The 18,831-nt window shown below is 41.8% G+C and overlaps 1 protein-coding gene across 1 annotated transcript in view; it reads right to left on the bottom strand.

Moving 5' to 3' along the window:
• The window catches only part of POU6F2 (POU class 6 homeobox 2), a gene marked incomplete at its 5' end in the record, with an annotated part of 488,714 nt that overhangs the window by 110,224 nt on the left and 359,659 nt on the right, over window positions 1–18,831 (bottom strand). The window contains one exon of the mRNA XM_084795181.1: window positions 14,780–15,198. Coding sequence (XP_084651307.1) covers window positions 14,780–15,198 — 419 coding nt within the window. The remainder of the gene's footprint in view (window positions 1–14,779; window positions 15,199–18,831) is intronic.

The following is an 18,831-nucleotide window of genomic DNA, read 5'->3' as shown; positions in this document are numbered from 1 at the left end:
ATAGAATAAGGGGAAATTAGGATAGGCTTAAGTAGGGAGGGAGATGGAAGAGCAGGGTCAAGGAGGGAATATTGGGAGGGACAGTCAACACTGAAGGCTTTTTGAAAAATTTTATGGAAACCTACCACAGTAGAAGCTCCAGAAAATATATACATATATGAGATGAATTTAAAAGGAGTCACCATATAATGGGGGAAACAATGGTCCAAGGTAGACATGACACCATGTAAAAATCTCTGGTACGGGAAATGGGTTACATCTTGCTGAGTTGATGGCCAAAGAGATGTCACAGAATGCCTGCCCCAAACACTAGTCTATTGACCAGGCTCCTGGTTATTCCCCACAACTGAATGGCAAGAGATTTTTGCTAAAGACAACACTCATGTCTCTGAACATGGAGGAACCGAGCTTGTGCCCAACTAGAAGCTTCACCTGTACTGACCAGTATTCATGGTGCCGTTCAGACTGCACGTTCATGACTGAGCTGTCATCAAAGAAACTCTTCCTTGCCATGGATGGGGATTAACAGACACACAACTGGACAGAGCGCAGAGAGTGAGAGATGTTGGAGCCCTAAATGGGGTGCCTTTACCTCTCCTCCCTGCCCAAGGCTTGGGGGTTTATGTGGAAGGACTAAAAGATTGTAAGAGACTGAGATGGTGGATGAATCTGAGGAAATGGTATCTTCCAACACAACAGGACTGATACACATTGAAGCTCACAGACACTGTGAGTAGCATGAACAAGACCTGCACAGGTTCAAACCAGACAAAGCACCAGCACTGGAAAGGGGAAGTGGACACAAAGTCCTACCTAAAGAAGTAGCTCTTTATAATTAATACCTGCTAACAAAGTGAAAAAAATCAATTTTCCCAACAGAGGGTCATCAAAAATACTCCAGTGTCGGCCCAATGCCTAGAAGTAGTCCCATCAAGTATATGTCATATATATTATGTCAAGTATATGTCATATATATTAACTTTCAAGTCAGATCCAGCTTGAGTCATCTGAGTCCTGTGTCCTACATCTGCTGTGCCTTTAACAACACAGGCTTACCTTCGACCTGTGAGAGGTAGCCAAGGGTTACATTAATAGTCTATAGTAATGTAGTCATTTAGACCACTCTCACCAACCATTCGAAAGGAGATGTCTAGTGGAGTTGGCCAGCACAAAACAGATCCACTTGTGGGTGGGGGCACTTTTTGCTTCATTTTAATTTGATAATTTTTGTGTTATTGGTAAATTTCTTTTGTTTTTGTTTTGAGAGAGAAGAGGGAAGGAGGGGAAAGGAAGAAAGAAAATGAAAATGGACACAGAGTTAGGCAGGTAAGCAAGGAGAGTCTGGAAATATTTGGGGGAGAGCACACATGATCAAAATACATTTTATGAAAAAAATTAAAAGAGAAAACTTATCACTACTAAGAAAAGATCAAGGCAAGATAGATTCAGCGCAGAAGTCTATCTTCAAAAACTAAAATGAAGACCAATACAACTGAAATTATTTTATAAAGTAGAAAATAAAGGATCATTTCTAAGTTATTTTTAAAGATCTAATATTACCCTGATTCCAAAACCAGATATAAAAGAAAAAGGCCAATAACTCAAATGAACATTGATACAAAATTTCTTAACAAATTACTTGCAAACCAAATTCAAGAATGCATAAAAAATTACCCACTATGATCGAGTCAGTTTCATCTCAGAGATGTAAGAGTGGTACAAAATAATCAAGTATATATATATATATATATATATATATATATATATATATATATATATATATACATTATGTAATATATATACATTATGTAATACACCATATAAATAGACTCAAGGACAGATACTCCATACTCATCTCATTAAATATAGGTAAGGTCTTTGACAAAACTCAACATCCAGTCATGATGAAAGTTGGGGCAGAAACTGAGAATACAGTAAACATAGCTCAACACAGTGGAGGGAATTTTCAACAAGCCCCCAGCCAGCATCATTCAAAAAGGAGAGTAATTCAAATTGTTTCTACCAACATCAGGAATAAGACAAAGGATGTCTACTTCTCCACGAGTTCTTGGAGCATGCAGTCCATGCAGCCTTAGCTAGAGCAAGACAAGAGAAGGAAATAAAGAGGATACGAATAGGAAAGGAAGAGCTCAAAGTATCCTTACGTGAAGATGATATGACTTTACACATTAAAAATTCTGAAGACTCTACAATAAAACTGCAGCTGATAAATACTTTCAACAAAGCAACAGGAGATAAAATTAACACACAAGAATCAGTAGCCTTCCTATATACAAATGGCAAACACACCTAGAAAGAAAGCAGGGAAATAATACTATTCATAATATGTTCAAAAACATTTTGGGATAAATCTAAGAAAGGGAAAGAGTCACATAATAGACACTTTAAGAGAGTGAAGAAAGAAATTGGAAAAGGCACCAGGAAGTAGAAAAGCTCCCATGCTTATGCACTGGTGGGACTGATGCCATGAAATGGCCATCCTAGCAAAATCAGTCTACAGGTTCATACAGATTCAATGCAGTCTCCGTTAAACTGCCGATACAATTACTTACAGAAATTGAAAAAATAGTCTTAGGCTTCATATAGAAACAGACACACACCACACACACACACACACACACACACACACACACACACACACACACACAAGCCAGGATAACTAAAGCAACCCTGAACAATAAAAGAACTGCTGGAGTTATCACCATTCCTGATATTAAAGAGTAAGACAGAGCTTTAATAATAACAGCATGGTACAGGCATAAAAACAGACATGCCGATCAATGGAATAGAACTGAGAACCTAGACTTCAGTCCACAAACATTTTTAATGAAAAGACAAAAATACATAATGGCAAAGATTAGCATCTTCAACAAATGGTGCTTGTCAAATGATGGCTGCATGTAAAAGAGTGAGACTCTACTGGTATTGTTTTTACCTTGTACAAGACTGAACTCCGAATGCATCATGGATCTCAATGTAAGACTAGATACCCTGGATCCCAGAAAAGAGAATGTAGGAAATAATGCTTTAACTTACAGGAAGAGACTTTTCAGACAGGACCCTGAGAACATCGACTGAGACCAACAGCTGACCAAGGGGACTAAGTGAAACTGAGAAGCTCTTGTTCATCAAAGGATACCATCACTCAAGGCAAGAGGCACACTACAGTATGGGAAAAACTTTACCAGCTATACATCTGACAGAGAGTGTCTAGAATATACAAAAAACAAAACAAAACAGTTAATCATTAAAAAAAAAACAAGTGAGCCAATTTAAAAATGGAGCATAGAGCAAAACAGTTCTCAAAAGATGAAACACAAACATCCGAGAAACACTTAAAAATGTTCAACAGCTTTAGCCATCAGGTAAATGACAATTGAAACTACTTTGAGATTTCACTTTACCCCAACTAAAATGGCCAAGATAAAAAATAAAAAGAAACAAACAAGTGAATTACAACAGACGCAGGTGCTAGAGCACCATTCACTGTTTACAAGAGTTCAAACTGGTGTATCTAGTAGACAAATCTGTGTCCTGTTTCCCCCCCCCCCCCACCCCACACAAGCTGAAAACACATCCACCACAAGGTGCAGCTGTACCGTTCCTTAGAACATACCCAAACGACTGTACTGTGCTGTAGAGATACTTGTTCTTCCGTGTTCATCGTTGCTTTAGTCACAGTAGCCAGGAAATGAGAACAGCTTAGATAGCCACACACTGATGAACAGCTAATGTAAAGGGAGTGTTAAAGATTTGAAGTTATGAAATTTGTGGGCAAACGCAAGTAACTGAGACCATTTATCCTGAGTCAAGTAGCCCAGGCTGAGGCAGAGAAACACTGCAGGTTGTCCCTCCCATGTGGATGCTTCCTCTGAGTGTTACATATGTGTGTTTCATTTGGAATAACCACAGAGGTCAACCGAAGCCATGGGACAGGGTATTCCCAGGAAGGGAAAATAGAATATAGCATTATAAAGGTGGAGTGGGAAAAGTGGAAGAGGAAGGATCAAGTGGGATAGGAACGGGGGGGGGGGGGGGGGAACCGGTAGGAACGGGAACATGGGGAGGTGTACATTAACACTAAATCTCCTTTGTAAAAGCCGTGGAAAACCTACTAATGTACAAACTTCCCAAAGTATACATACACATCACATATACATGCACATAGATAAATGGAGTTACAATCAGGAGAAAACACCTCAACTAGCCATCATATGATCCCGAATATAAATCCTAACATCACAAATGGCTTAACTCTTTTTTGAGTTGTTGGCTAGTGGGGTCCCATACTCCCAAACATTACAGCCTATTATCAGTGCTATTATTTGCCCAGCAGAACTAGAAAGTAAAGACCTTATTGCTAAAGACACAACCTACTTCAGTCACAAAATATACAGAAACCTGAATGGTACTAGGGAAAAAATTTAGCATCAATCTCACCCAGATGTGAACCCTGTGACTTACAATAACGGCCTGCCTGGGAAGATATGCCCACTGGTGCAATAATGACATGAATATTATGGGAATAAATAATCACCTTTCGATTGGATGGAAGTCCCAGTCCAGGAAATGAAGTCAATTCTTAAGACTGTCAATGTGGTAAAAATAAATAAAGAAAAGAAACAAAACAAAACAAAAAACCTATGACTAAATAGATCATGGGCCTGAAGGAAAACTACTATTATTGTTATTGGCAATACAATATAGCAGAAACAGCTTCGTTTAGTGAAAAACCCTATTTCAAGGGAATAGGGTAGGGATGAAAATGGAATAGAGAAGGGTGGAGGAAGATGCCTAACATCTTCCTATGGCCTCCATATGTGCAGGGATGGATCCATACACCCATGTGCTATACCACAACACTCTCAACACCCCCAACCCACCCCCAGACACAAACAAACACACACACAAGAGATTTAAAATTGTTGAGTTTCATAAAAAAAAAATATTATTGTCCTAGTTTGCTTTCTCAGTTGCAGTGGTAAACCACACAGCCTAAGGGTTTATTTCACCTTATACTTCCAGGCTACAATCCATTACTGAGGGAAGGAAGGCAGGGTGCAAGGCAGGAGTTTGAAGCAGAAACCACAGAGGAATGTAATTTACCGGCTTGCTGTCTCCTGCTTCTACTTAGCCAGCTCTCTTACACAGCCCATGACCTCCCATGCAGAGGGGTGGCATTGTCACAGTGGGCTAGGCACTCCTACGTCAATTATCAATCAGAAAAAATGCCCCACAGATATGCCCACATAGGACAATCTGATGGAGGAAATTCTTCAATTAAGGTTTATTTATCCTAGGTGTGTCAGGGTGATAACTAAGATTAGCTACCACAAGTAAATTGTCAACTTAAAAAACACCATCTTTGGTCTCTGCCTTCATTGACTTCCTGCCTGTTCATGTTGGTCCCAAAGAGCACTTGACTTTAGCTCTAGGTTGGCAAGTCCTTTCCTATGCAGAGTATTACATGTGGTTAGTTTGCAAGAAATATCACTTTTTATGACCATAGGCAGGAATACAAAGGTATTTTTCCCGAATTAAAAAGATTTAACCGTTTAAGTCTTAGAGATCATGGGGCCTGGAGAGCTTTCCTGGGAGAAGCAAGAAGGACTTTTTTTTCCTATTGCAACTCTTAAAATCTTTTATTCTCTTTCAAAGCTATAAGTGTCTTGTACTGCTACCTGACAATACAAGGACAGGGCCCAACTCTGGAAAGAAGAGGCCAGCTGAGAAAAGGAAGGGACTCCTAACTTCACTTATTTTTTTTTTTTGTTGACAGTTAAATATCTCCTGTTACAGAAAACCAAGTGGTGCTGGGCTCATCATTGTCAAGCTGTAGTTCAGACAAAATGTGCTGGGCTAGGAATGTTGCATTGATCGGAACCCAACTGGGCGTTCAGACATAGCCATTGGTTCTGAGACCCAACAGAGTCAGGAGCAGACAAATGTCAAACACTCCCTCCATTGTGTGTTCTTCCATGGCCTTACAGACAGCCCCACTCAATGGCCATGGATAAGAGAATTGTCCTTTTGACTAGACAGCCACTCAGAGGCAACTGTGCCTTTGCTGTGCTGGGTCAGTAGCGACCCTGAAGATGGCATTCTGAACATCAGAATACCTTAGCCTTGCTTTTGTACTCATAAGGACCAACATTTAGGTCTTAACAGTGGGGGGTGAAAAAGAAGGAAAATACACAAATATATAGCTTACTGACAACCAAACTAGACATTGCAGAGGTAGAAAAACATAAATGATGACAATTTGAAGTCAGACATGCTCTGGAGTACAAATACAGTCATTAAGAAGCTGGTTCACCATTGTTGGGTTTGTTTTGTTTTGTTTTGTTTTGTTTTTGTTTTTGTACTTGGAGATAATTTTAGCCTCTTCTGGGTTGTATAGAAAATGCAAGATTGAAATTAATTCCAAAAGATTATAAAGAAAATTTTTATTTAATAAATGGTTAGAGCTTTGGATCACGAGGCCATGAATAAAATAAGGAATACTGAAGTGCGTGTAAATTTCAAAACACTATATAAACATTAGCCTAGTATCAGGAATATTTCCTGAATTGCACATATATTTTATGGATTATGGTATACATGGGTGACTTTTTTTTCCCCATCAAACCATGCTATCTCATGAATAGGATGTGGGTCTGGAAAGGTTTAAAATATAACCTCATATAAACTCATCATGTAGTGAAGACACAACCGAGTCCCAAAGAGATTAGACAGCCTGCCCTGAATCCTAAAACCAGAGCAAGGATAGACATTGTCAAAGTTCTCTGCAGGTGAAGGGGCTCAGCTGGTGAAGGCACCTGCTGCAGGATGTGATAGCTTTAAGAAGAGAACCAACTCCCTAAAACTGTCCTTCAGTTTGCATATGTGAAATGTATGCACACACACACATGCAGGCACACACGCACGCATGCATGCACATAAGCACACAGCCACACACACAGAGTAACCAAATACATGCTGGAAACTGCATTGGTAAGTTAGTGTAATACCCCAAATCACCCTGTAAGTCCCACCCAGCCAAGGACCAGGTCACTTTCTAGAATGCTAGGAGTTAGAGTTCTTGGAAAATAACAAAACTTCATGGAGAAGTACAGCAGCTAATGAGGTTTCATCCATAAAAGCTCCTGCAGCATGTGTCTCAGGACCACGCAGCTGAGAAATTCCAGGGAGCGATCCTGGCTAAAGTTCATCTCTTTGCCAGTTGTTAATATTTAATAAAGCTTGCTTCAAATTTGGTCCAAGATGGTAGAGCTGATTTTAAGAAGGCAAATCTCAGGATTAACATTAGAAGTAAATTTGTTTGGCTTCTTAATAATACTGATGCTAAAAATGGAATTCTGTGAGTTTAAGTGTTTAAGATGAGATGGTTTAATCAACATTGGGATTAAGAGCATGCATCTATTTTCTTTGTTGCTTACGCCCCCTGGAGCTTCTCAACAGCCTTTAGTAAAAGTCCCTCTCAGAGAGTCTCTTTCCCTTTCTGACTCAGGGTCACAGGAGAAAGCTTAGGTGTAATCATTGTGTATGCATGCCTTTTTATAGTGTATAGATCAATTGTTTGCTTTTGTTCAAGTGCATCTGTTTGTCTCTTGTTCCTCCCTAGATTAGAATAGCTACAGTCAACTAAGCAAAATCCCCACCTGGACCCTGGCTCTGTCGTCCGGAATCATATTAGTTGCTCTCACATAAGCCAATTCATTTAATCTCCACCTCTACCCTACAATCTTAGAGGAAGCCGAGGCTCCAATGGATGTGCTGCCTTGACCCAAGTGTTCATCAGAGGCAGCATTTGAGCTGGCGCTGTCTACTTCTAAAGGACACTTTCTCTCTAAGGTACCACCTAGTCTGATCTGCAGAGCCTTCACGAGGTTGCAATGCACACCATTTGTGCTTACCAAATGTTTGCAGAGATGGATAAAAAGTACTTTATTTATTTTTACAACCTAGCAGATGTTCCCTTTCAAGTCTACGATTTGGGAGTCAGTTTAAAGGCCCATGGAAAATTTACTTCAAACTTGTGGGAAATGAGGCTAAAACATAAAGAATAACACGGTGTTAAAGTACGAGAAGATTATGCTGCATTCACATAAATGCTAAGTTTTACTTCTTCAGAGCAAAGTGTCAGCCGAATGATACATTTATGAACGTGAAGTTAAGAGGGTTCCAGAAGCATTCTGTGCTGTGTTCGGAACTGGTTCGCTAGCTACCGCCTGACAGACAGCACTGGGGGTAGAAGGTCGGTGTGGTGCCAGGCTCTGTGCTGAGCTCATGGATCTGCCCCATGGTCATGGTCACAACGGTTCCATTTATTCTACTGCTTATGTCATATTATGCTCAAATGCTGCAATAATTTTCCCACCACCCCACCTCTACCTTGAGTGTGCTTTCCATATGTCACTATTTGATGTGAGTTTCCATAGTCAGCGGTGAGGACATGCCGCCTGCTTTGTTAAGCCCCCTCCACATGGTCTGACCAATGGACAGAGTGACACACTAAAATGGTAAATTCAAACGATGACAACGAATCACCGCAGTGTCTAAGTAGATTCTTGGTAAACTAATTTTTCCCTCTGCCACTCTCGAAGCAATATAAACTTTGTTGTTCCTCCTGGATCTCAAATGCTTGTAATAAATTCTTTGAAATGTCAGTAATGTTGAACCGAGGGTTCTGTTAAAGGAGATATTCTTTCTTTCATAAAAGGAAAAATTGTCCTTTGCAGAGTATAAGGGTAAATATATTTTGCTTATTTTATTCAGTGCTTAATACGGGTGGATAAAGGGAATTCCTATTTCCCACCAGGCCACTTGCTGAATGGGTGATTCGTGCATAAAGTCCTCAGTCCTCTGGGTAGTGGGGAGAGCAGAAATAAGGCCTGACTCTTTCACAACTTTAGGCTAATGAAGGCTCAGTCAAGAAATTTGGGGCATACGAAACATCTCTATTAGTGTGTTACATCTAATCTTCACAGTAAATCTCTGCATTCAGCTGGGTTTCTCATCCATGATAATCAAGTTTTCTTTGGCTCTTTAGACCAAGAGGAAATATTCCCCGCCCATGCCAGCTCCTGCCTTGCAGAGGTCCTCATGGCTACACGGCTGTGGCAGTTCATTGTCCACATGGGGACCATACTACCATTTTCACCAATTTGACTTGATTTCAGAAAGTCCTAAATTAGTTCAATAAAACCAGTCAGCCAAAGGAGTTATCTGATTGTCTTAATATTTCAAAAAAAAAAAAAAAAAGATCTGTGCATGAGTCATGTACAATGGGGAAGATGGATTTGCAAACCCCGTCCTTCTGTAATCTGTTAGGCATCATGCCTTTGTTTTCCTACTGTGCAAGATTTGGTACATTTTCTGGTACATCTAGAAAGTAGGATATAAAACATAGGGAAACTTAACAACAGACGGGCTGCCACTGGCTGTGGGGAGTGCTAACAGCATCATTAACACACCTGGAGCACTAGGCATAGGAGGCATGAATGAGGAGACAGTGAGCCAATGGACGGCACCGAGGGTCAAGACCAAAAGCGGCATATGTGGCATATGTGGCATAAGTGGCATATGGCAGCGTTTTAACTATGAAGAGAAAAGCCTCACGTTCAGGCCAGTGTGTCACTATTCCTTGTGTGTGTGTGTTTTTTTTTTTTCCTGGTGCTTTAGAATTGACTCTAACTCAACCCGGTCCGGGAGCTTAAAACCTGAAATTTTATTGATGCTGGATTTTTGCCATTTGAATTTTCAAAGTACTGCATTAGAATATTATCTTTGGTCAATTAGTGCGGTGTGGCAGGTGCCCTTAAGACCTGCATCTGAGATGAGAGCCATGTAGTCTTTACTTAGTCTCACTTCTGCAAGTGACTCGGCCTTGCGTGAGTGCAGAGCCATCTCTGCTCTGTCAGAATTGACAATGGCCAAAGGAGGCTGTAAGTGAGTGCATGTGTGTGGGCCCCTGGCACCACACAGGAGTAGTGACTTCTAAAGCAAAACTCAAAAAGAACTGCAAGGGTCTTGGAAGGATTTAATTTTATGAATGAGAAACATAGAAGCGGGAACCTTGTGCTAAACTGATCAAGAGTATTTGCTGAAGGAAGGGAGGGAGAGTTTGGCTTCAAAAATCTCAGGCATTTTTTTTATTGTGAGAAGGAGGGCTCAGGGTGGGAGGGCATTTGGTTTAAAAATAATGAAAGTTACTACTTTCTCAAGATTTGGACTTGGTTCCAAAAAAGGGTATGGCACCACTTCCCAATTACATATGAACATTGGATGTAGCACTGAGTGCGCCCACGGGAAACGTTTGTCAAGGTCAGAAGGCCTTGCCCCAAAGTCACAGAGGTGGGATTCAGACCCACCTTCATTTCTGAGCTGTTACTAGGCCTGTATATCAGCAAACGCTCACACATGTGAAAATGCATCTCACCCCATGTTCCGAGCACCTCCAAGGAGACGACCAGGCCTGTCATTTCTCATAGAAGCACAGTTTCCTTCTCTCTCTCTCTCTCTCTCTCTCTCTCTCTCTCTCTCTCTCTCTCTCTCTCTCTCTCTCTCTCTCTGTCCCCCTGGTTGCTTATTAAAATGTGCAAATGTGCAGTACAACAAGAAAAGGAAAAGATTATCCTGCTTCCTGCCATGCGAGATGGCTCGCGGAAGGTCGAGGTTAAATGCAGCGTTTGGTTCCCTAAGCCTCTCTAATGCACAGGTGTGGCAAAGCAATCTGGGATGAGAGCTTATAGCGGCGACTCTCTGAGGATGAAAACTTGACTTTAATTTGGGCTCTCTGGCTAAGATAAAACCTTCTTCTGCTATCATTATCCCACTTATGTTTGTCTTCCGGCTCTCTTTCCACTCTGCCATCCAGCTGAGTGGGAAGAAATTCACCTGACCTTGAAGAATACTCAAAATCTGAAAATAAGCTTTTCAACAGCCAGTAAAAGCCCAGACTTCTACCAACATCTGAATCACACGTGCATAGGCCTGAGAGGGTCCTTAGAAATGGCAGAAGAAAAAAACGACATCCAGAAAGTTACAATAACCTATCAAATGCCACAAGTGAGTTGGAAGTGCACACAGGTTCCAGCCAGGCCCTGGCAGACCTTTCAGGAGAGGCTCATTCAGATGTGGGCAAAATGCCTGAGATGCCTCCAGTGCGTGGACAATCCTGACGAACCTCCCCAGGAAAGGAAGCGCCTCACCCTTCTCACGCTCACAGGAGCTCTGCCAGATCAGACTAATATTAAACTAACAATTTGAGTTTGATTTCTCTGCCAGGATAATTACATTAAGTTCTCCCTGCCTAAAAGGCTCTTCCGTCTACTGTTGCGGATGCTTGCACAAGCAGTTGCAGGTGGGTGGCAGCAAAATGAAGCTGCGTGGACTGAGAACCATCCTGGAATGCGAGGATGAGCTTCAGCTTTCAGATGCACTTTTCTGCTCCCTGCACGCTTTATGTCCATTCAGTTTGCATTTGCGCCTGCACCTGCCTGTGTGCACTAACTGCCTGGGTCCTGAGGACCTGTGTGCTTTTGTTTGTTTGTTTGTTTGTTTAGAACTTTTCTCCTCAACCTCCTGGAACTGGAGCGCGTTGTGAGAGGGCAGTCTTAGCCTCAGTGGAGAAAGAATCTAAACACAGCCCTGCAGGGGTCTGTCACCCACTCTTGCCCCACCTTTCCCGACCCCACGTGGCCAACATTAATGAGCAAGGTTCCTCTCTTACCCATGCTTTTCTGAAGGGGCACCATTTTAGAATCTTGTCTGCCTTGAAACAACAATCTGGTTTTGTAAATGCAATCCATTTCATGGAATTGAGTAAAAGAGTGAAATAAAATTATACTGCAATTTTACAGAAAAACCCTACGGGAGCTGTTTGGAGACATTTTGTCTACGTGTTGCTACCTGCCAGCACTACTCATTTTTCCCCTTCAAATGTGAGAAATGACCTCACCCAAATATACCTTCATAACCTGCCTTCATATAGGACTTTAGCTGAGGACACCATAGAATCTATATAGCTTTAGAAATAATTATTATCTTTCAAAAGTTTTTAAAGCCAAATATAAAACAAAACAAAACAAAACAAAACAAAACAAAACAAAACAAAAGCCTTCAGATGCACTGGCTTCCCCTAATAATCTACGTTCCAGCTTTAAAATGCTATCTCCGAATAGTATAAAAGGATAAAAAAGCCCCATAAAAATGAAGAATCATAAAAATGAAATTTAAGTTATCACATACGAATTTAGTTGGTCTTTCTTTCCTGCATAATTTTCAGATGAAACACTTCATTCCACTTCATAAAGATCATTACCCCTGAGAATTAAATGTCTCTGCAGTGTCTTTTAAATGGTTTTCTTTTTAGAGAGTTCAAGCCTTCCACGTGCCACAAACTTAAAAGCCTTGCAGTTAGTATTGGGGGGAGGTTTAGTGCATGCCAGTGTCCCTTTCCTTTACGCATGCCTACGGTAAGGGGAGAGTACCTTCGTTCTTGTCGACATAGATTTATGCACGTGTAGTTCTTTATCTAGTCAGAAATGGTCTTAAACTTCGAGCAAGGCCCTCCTTTGGTGGTCACCCATTCAGGACCTCAGGTGTCTGTGAAGTATCTACTCTGTACTTAAATACCGTAAATGTATTAAGTGTAGAAGCAAAACTCCCAACAGTGAAACATTAGAATATTTCGTTGGGGCTATAAAGAAACAAAATGCGGCTTTGAGCACTCATTTGCTGAAGGATGACATGAGATGAAGGAGCCCGGGATTTCCATGGTAACCATTGCGAGGGAGCCCAGAACTCTTCTGGTGTCATATCTGGGAAACAGCTCTGGATTATAGTCAACAACTTGGGCAGACACAAGTCATGCCACGTCTGAGGGCAGGGTGAGTTTTTCATTGGCAATTTACCTGATTTCGGTGCCAGGGTTGGGGTCTGAACCATCTCCTACAGGTTCTGTCTGAAGAAGCTTACTCTCCAGTTAGCAGGGCTGTTTGGAGGGGAGGCAGAACATCTAGGTAGGGCCAGGATGGCAGACATCCTCCCCTGAGGGTAGGCCTTTTCAGGTTAGCCCCTGGTTCCTGCTTTGGTCTCTGTTTCCTGGTTCAAAATTACATATTAATAGTCTGCCTCACACTGTTGCTGTAGACAGAGCTGCTCCCCCGTGCCCTCTGCTATGATGGAACCCAACTCTCCGAAACTGTGAGTCAAAATAAAACAAGCTGTTTCTATCAGGTAGGGTGTGCTTACAGAGTTTGAAAGTCACTGATTGATTTGGTACATAGGCCCACCTACTTTCTAAAAAGCATTAAGCCCTCTCTCACTGCAACGACAGAAATGCATTTTAGATGCTGACAATGCTAGGCTACATGAGCAGTGCGTTTGATTATGTCTACTCTGCCATCGGATGTCAGGTGTCCGAGGAAGACATCTTTTAGCCTGTGTTCATTTCAGTTTCATGTCAAAATTGCCAGATTGTCTTGTCCCTTCTAAGACTTATGGAAAAAAATATTTTAGCTCTGTCTTAGGAATGTGTTCCTGGTTTGATTTGTCCACAAATCAAATGTTTGTATTTCCAGGTAAACACTGGGCCACTCCGAGAAAGCGAGTTCAAGGAGACAAGGAAATGGACCTCAAGTAAAGTCAGTTCTACACAACGCTAAGCCCCCAGTCCACCGGCCTTCTGTCTGTGTGCTGATCTGTTTGATCTTGTTTCTTTCTCTGTCTAGCAGCCACAGATGTCATCACTAGCGTCATCCTTGTGTTGCAGAGGTGGGATCAAGGCTTGCCTCTGAGGAAGCGGGGTGTATGTGTTAATCCCCATTTGAGGTGAATGCATCAGCCACTTACTTGGTTGTCATCATGCCTAGGGTACTCTGAGTCATTTAGAATCTCACTGAGGATAGTGTCTCATATAAGACGAACGACAGATGGCTCTATGCCTCCTAGAGCAGTCCAGTCATTCTGTTAGGAAGATCCTATTACAAAGAAAGCCATTGGGCACTTAAAGTTATATATTTCTGAATGTTCCTGTTCATTCCTCTTCAATGTTAGTAGGTTAGAGATAAGCTTTCATGAGTAGCCTAAAAGCACCTATTTTTAAAAAAATTTTTTCAATATCACAGTAATAAAGTAAATAAAGGGCTGCTTTGTCTTGCACCAAGATGCATATTTTCTGTGGCTCTGGGCATGGATTTAGAATACTTGTTAAGTCTGTGGAGTAATGATTGGAATCTGGGACACAAGACTGGGGCTAAATTTCTCTGCCCTCCTAACCCCAGAGAGTCTTTAGAAAAATAAAAACAAAAGATCAGAGAGTACTGAAGGTAAGACACTGTTGTATTCATAATATAGAGAAATAACCACCAAGCCTCGTGGGCAGTAGATGCGGTTCTCCACGGGGCTACAAAACTGTGCTAGTAATAATTTTAATTGGATGCTATCTTTGCTGCCTTCAAAAAGTATCATAAAATGGAGTTATTACAGGCTACAAGTGCACTTACAGTGCTGTCCTCTCAAGGAAAGAAAGACATAACATTTATCCTTTGAGGGCAGCATCAATGGGCTTCTATTTGTTTCGTTTACATGCGTCCCCAGCTGCCTGCCACTTGCTTCCTCTTCTCTAAGTCTAGGAGATCAATTTGAATCGGACGCTGCAGAACAGGATGCTATGTCTTGCTGGCCTTCTGCCTGTGGGGACCGTACAACACCAGGGGAAAGTCCACTCTCCTGACAAGGATGGGCAGCCTACCTGTAGAGGGTTAGGCGGAGTGAGTGGTGACGGAAGGCTATGTCCTGGAGACGGGCTGGGCTTCTGAGAAGGGCTTGAGCTCTGCTGGGTTGGAGATGGCTGGTTCTGGTTCTGATTCTGGGGGTGGGAGTGAGGTTGATGCTGTTGAGGCTGAGTAGCCTGCTGCAGCTGAGCTGGGGGAGCCGGCAACTGCTGTGAGGCCGGTGGTGGCTGGTGGGGCGGCGTGGGCTGGGACTGTGGCTGCTGAGACTGGGGGGATGCCTGTGAGGCTGGCTGTGGGTGCTGGTTGGGTGGTGGAGGAGGCGGTGGTGGTTGTTGTTGTTGTTGTTGCTGCTGCTGTTGCTGCTGCTGCTGCTGCTGTTGTTGCTGGAGCTGGAGCTGCTGGAGCTGTTGCAGCTGGGAGTTCAGGGATGAGGTAGCTGCAGGGAAGACAGGAAGGATTGTGTGAAACCAACATGACAGATAAGAGGAGTCTAGGAAGTTGTCCTTTGCACACTGACAAAGGTCCCCTTTATGGAGTGCTGCCCTTTCTCCTTGAAGCTCCTTGGCATGGCAGAGGATCATGGGACTCTGGGTGAAACAACATCATTTCTGGTGAAAATATTACGACTGCAAACCAGAACGTAACACAGCAGATATTCTTAAGACTCCAAACATTGCTTTTAAAAGCACTGCATTAAAGAGGGCACCGGTGGTGCAAACTGTTTTTAAGCACTCTCTCTCCCCTTCCCTTCTTTTCCACCTGCAAAATATACTCATGCTTTCAAGATTTGATTTAGATTTTCAAAGTTCAACCCGTTTAATTCTTTGGGTAAATGCTTGACTAGAGTTAAGAACAGAACACGAAATTGTTAGTAATCTTCTCTCTATCCATCACCAACACCATTAGCGGCATCATTTTCACTTGCTACTTCAGACCTCCACCAATTTTCTCAGACATCCTGGTTTAACGGTTTAAGGAGAGTACAGACTTCTCAGTTTTTCCGAGTAAAAGAACCCTGGATGCTTTCATCATCTTCATCATCATCATCCTCATCATCATCATTGTTATTATTATTTTGCTTGCTGATCAGACAAAGTTCTCAAACTGAAGGGATTGTGCTTGGTAGCTGTGAATTGGGTAGATACATTAGCACCTCAAAGACCTGAGAAAAGTTAACCCTTTAGGGTTTTCTTGGGCTGTGTCTCTGTGGAAAGCGATCTGCGCACTGAACAAGACACACTGCTTCTCAGATGTGCAGCAGCTATAGGACATTTTTGGTTTTTTAAATCTAGAAAAATATGTAACACGGAATGGCTTATTATATACATGCCTTGAGGCAACAGATATACCTGAAAATTCATGCGCACTGAACTATATATTGAGGGGTCCCTGGCAGGGATGTTAAAGGCAATGGCTAGTTTTCTTTAAAAAAAATCATTTTATAAGAGATATTGATGCCACCTGGATGAGGGTGGGGTGCCAGAAAGAATGCAGGATTTAAGGAGACAGAGTTCTACCTTCAAAATGCTTATACTATCTTTGAAGAAATAATATTAATTCATAAAATACATACCATTTGGAGATAATTATTAAAGAGTCCTGGCAGAAGTTAGATTCATAACTGGTAATTGATTGGATAATAGATGGTGAAAGCCTGACAAAAGAGCTACATTATTATCATTTCTCTGTGGCCCGAGGGGTGACGTGGGCTCACACAAAGAGGGCTTGGGAGAAGGGAGTGAAGAAAGAGGGGGAGTCTCTAGCTGGAGAAACACCCAGAATCCACATGACTTGAGTGTTATTTATGGGGGAGATTTTGAGACTGACTACCTAAAACTAAGAGTCAAGTAAGTTCTGAGTCCTCTGAACTTCAGACATGCTGGGAGGGTGAGTCATCACACTCAGCCTTGGCACCCGGTTGATTTTAGATAATGATTCAGGTTTGCTCAAGGAGAATACAGCCATACTGGTGAGTTAGCAGCATCCCCTTGGGTCACCAAATGCCAACTCTCTCATCTCCGCACCATTAGGATGGCCATAACAGCCTGTTTGGCAAGTCCTCACTGGGTCATTGAATCTTTGTGGGTCTCTTCAAATAGTCAACTGTGTGTCATGTCTTGCAAGGTACCTGGGGTACCCTGGGCCTTGCATGTGACTCTACAGGTCTAGGTGACTTATAAATGACCCAGTAACCTTCCTCATTACCAGAAGTTTAAGGCGAAGGCCTATTTTGATATTTTCCTCTCCATTTTCTTATCATACTTTCATTTGATGGAAAACCAAAGATCCTAAATAAATTCTGACCCTCAAAATCCCATGCATTCTGGGATTCCTGGAAGAGTGGGGCTGATATTTTTTATGGTGTGGTTACAGACAGTGGGATCTAATTGCACCCCACCTTCTGCCAAGTCTGTGTAGCCTTCTTTCCAGTGTGACATGTATAACAGTGCTTATTTTCATAGCTGCATTCAATATCACATGGTTTCATTTGGATTAGAAAAGCATTTATCTAAATCAGCATTTAGAAACTGGAAAGACTTTGGAATATTGGCAGGTAGGTATTGGCAGACGAGTGCAGCAGACCCTAGCCTACTAACGAGACAGGGTCCCAGATGTGTCTTCAGTGCTTTGTGTCCATGAACTCACGTTACTTAGATATTTCCTCTAATAGCAGCTTGACTGGAAAGGCGCAAACCTAAGCAAAACCCCGTTGCGTTCTGTAAGCTGATTTGCATCTGGAGAAACACAGCGATGGGAACTCAGATGTGGTCATATTGTGGTGGGTACAGAGAAAGCAGGAAGGAACATCCAAGAGTATAACGTTCGTCTAAAAAAAGTCAAATTTATTTACCTAATGATATGAAATAAAAAAAAAACCCACAGTGTCTCATATTATAAAGCAAAGCAAAGTATGGGCATAGAAAATGTAAAAATAAGAAAACTGAGAAAGTTCAAGGATATAGCCGAACTATACAAATGATATTTGCACATAAAATCATGTTGGGGGGGGGGACAAAACTGACCCTAGACATGTGATATCCAAGATTTTTCTTTCTTCTTGTATTTATTTTCTACATCAGGTTACAAAATAATGGACAGGACCAATATTAAATATGAAATGTAGGCTATAAAAGAAGACGTATATGAAAATACACCTTGAAGAATTTAATACACAAGATTCTGAAAAGGAAAAGCAAAGCAAAACTCACTCAGACTCGCAGCTTCTTGGTCAAATGGCTTGACACTTGCAAAATAAATAATGTAATATGGCCAAAGAATAGCCAACAATCCTACACTTTGCTATTTGTTCAGTTTCTATAATAAAAAACAATTCTCATTTTGAATGTTTAAAGTTCTCATAGCGAACCCGATATTTATTTATTTATTTAATATATTTTATTAATTTATTCATATTACATCTCAATTGTTATCCCATCCCTTGTATCCTCCCATTCCTCCCTCCCTCCCATTTTCCCCTTACTCCCCTCCCCTATGACTGTGACTGAGGGGGATCTCTTCCTCCTGTATATGCTCATAGGGTATCAAGTCTCTTCTTGGTAGCCTGCTATCCTTCCTCTGAGTGTCACCAGGCCTCCCCATCCAAGGGACGTGGTCAAATATGGGACACCAGAGTTTGTGTGAAAGTCAGATCCACTCTCCAATCAACTGTGGAGAACTACCTGCCCATTGGCTAGATCTGGGTAGGGGTTTGAAATTTACTGGATGTATTGTCCTTGGCTAGTGTCATAGTTTGAGCAGGACCCCTGGGCCCAGATCTGCCCATCATAATGTTCTTTTTGTAGGTTTCTAGGACCCTCTGGATCCTTCTATTTCCCCATTCTCCCATGCTCTCTCCAAGAATTGCAATAGGATGTTCTCCCCTCTGTCCACTTTCCTGGTAAGTGAAGACTTTCATGGGACATATCTCTTGGGCTAGTGTTCAGATATAAGTGAGTATATACCATTTGACTCTCTGTTTCTGGGTTAACTCACTCATTATTATCATTTCTAGTGCTGTCTCAGAAAACTAGGAATAGGGCTTCCTCAAGACCCAGCTATTCCACTCCTT

This window comes from Acomys minous (genome assembly GCF_964271855.1).
Source record: "Acomys minous genome assembly, chromosome: 9".
NCBI classification, from domain to species: Eukaryota; Metazoa; Chordata; class Mammalia; order Rodentia; family Muridae; genus Acomys; species Acomys minous.
Note: the sequence above shows the minus strand (reverse complement) of the source record. Positions and strands in the feature narration are given on the sequence as shown.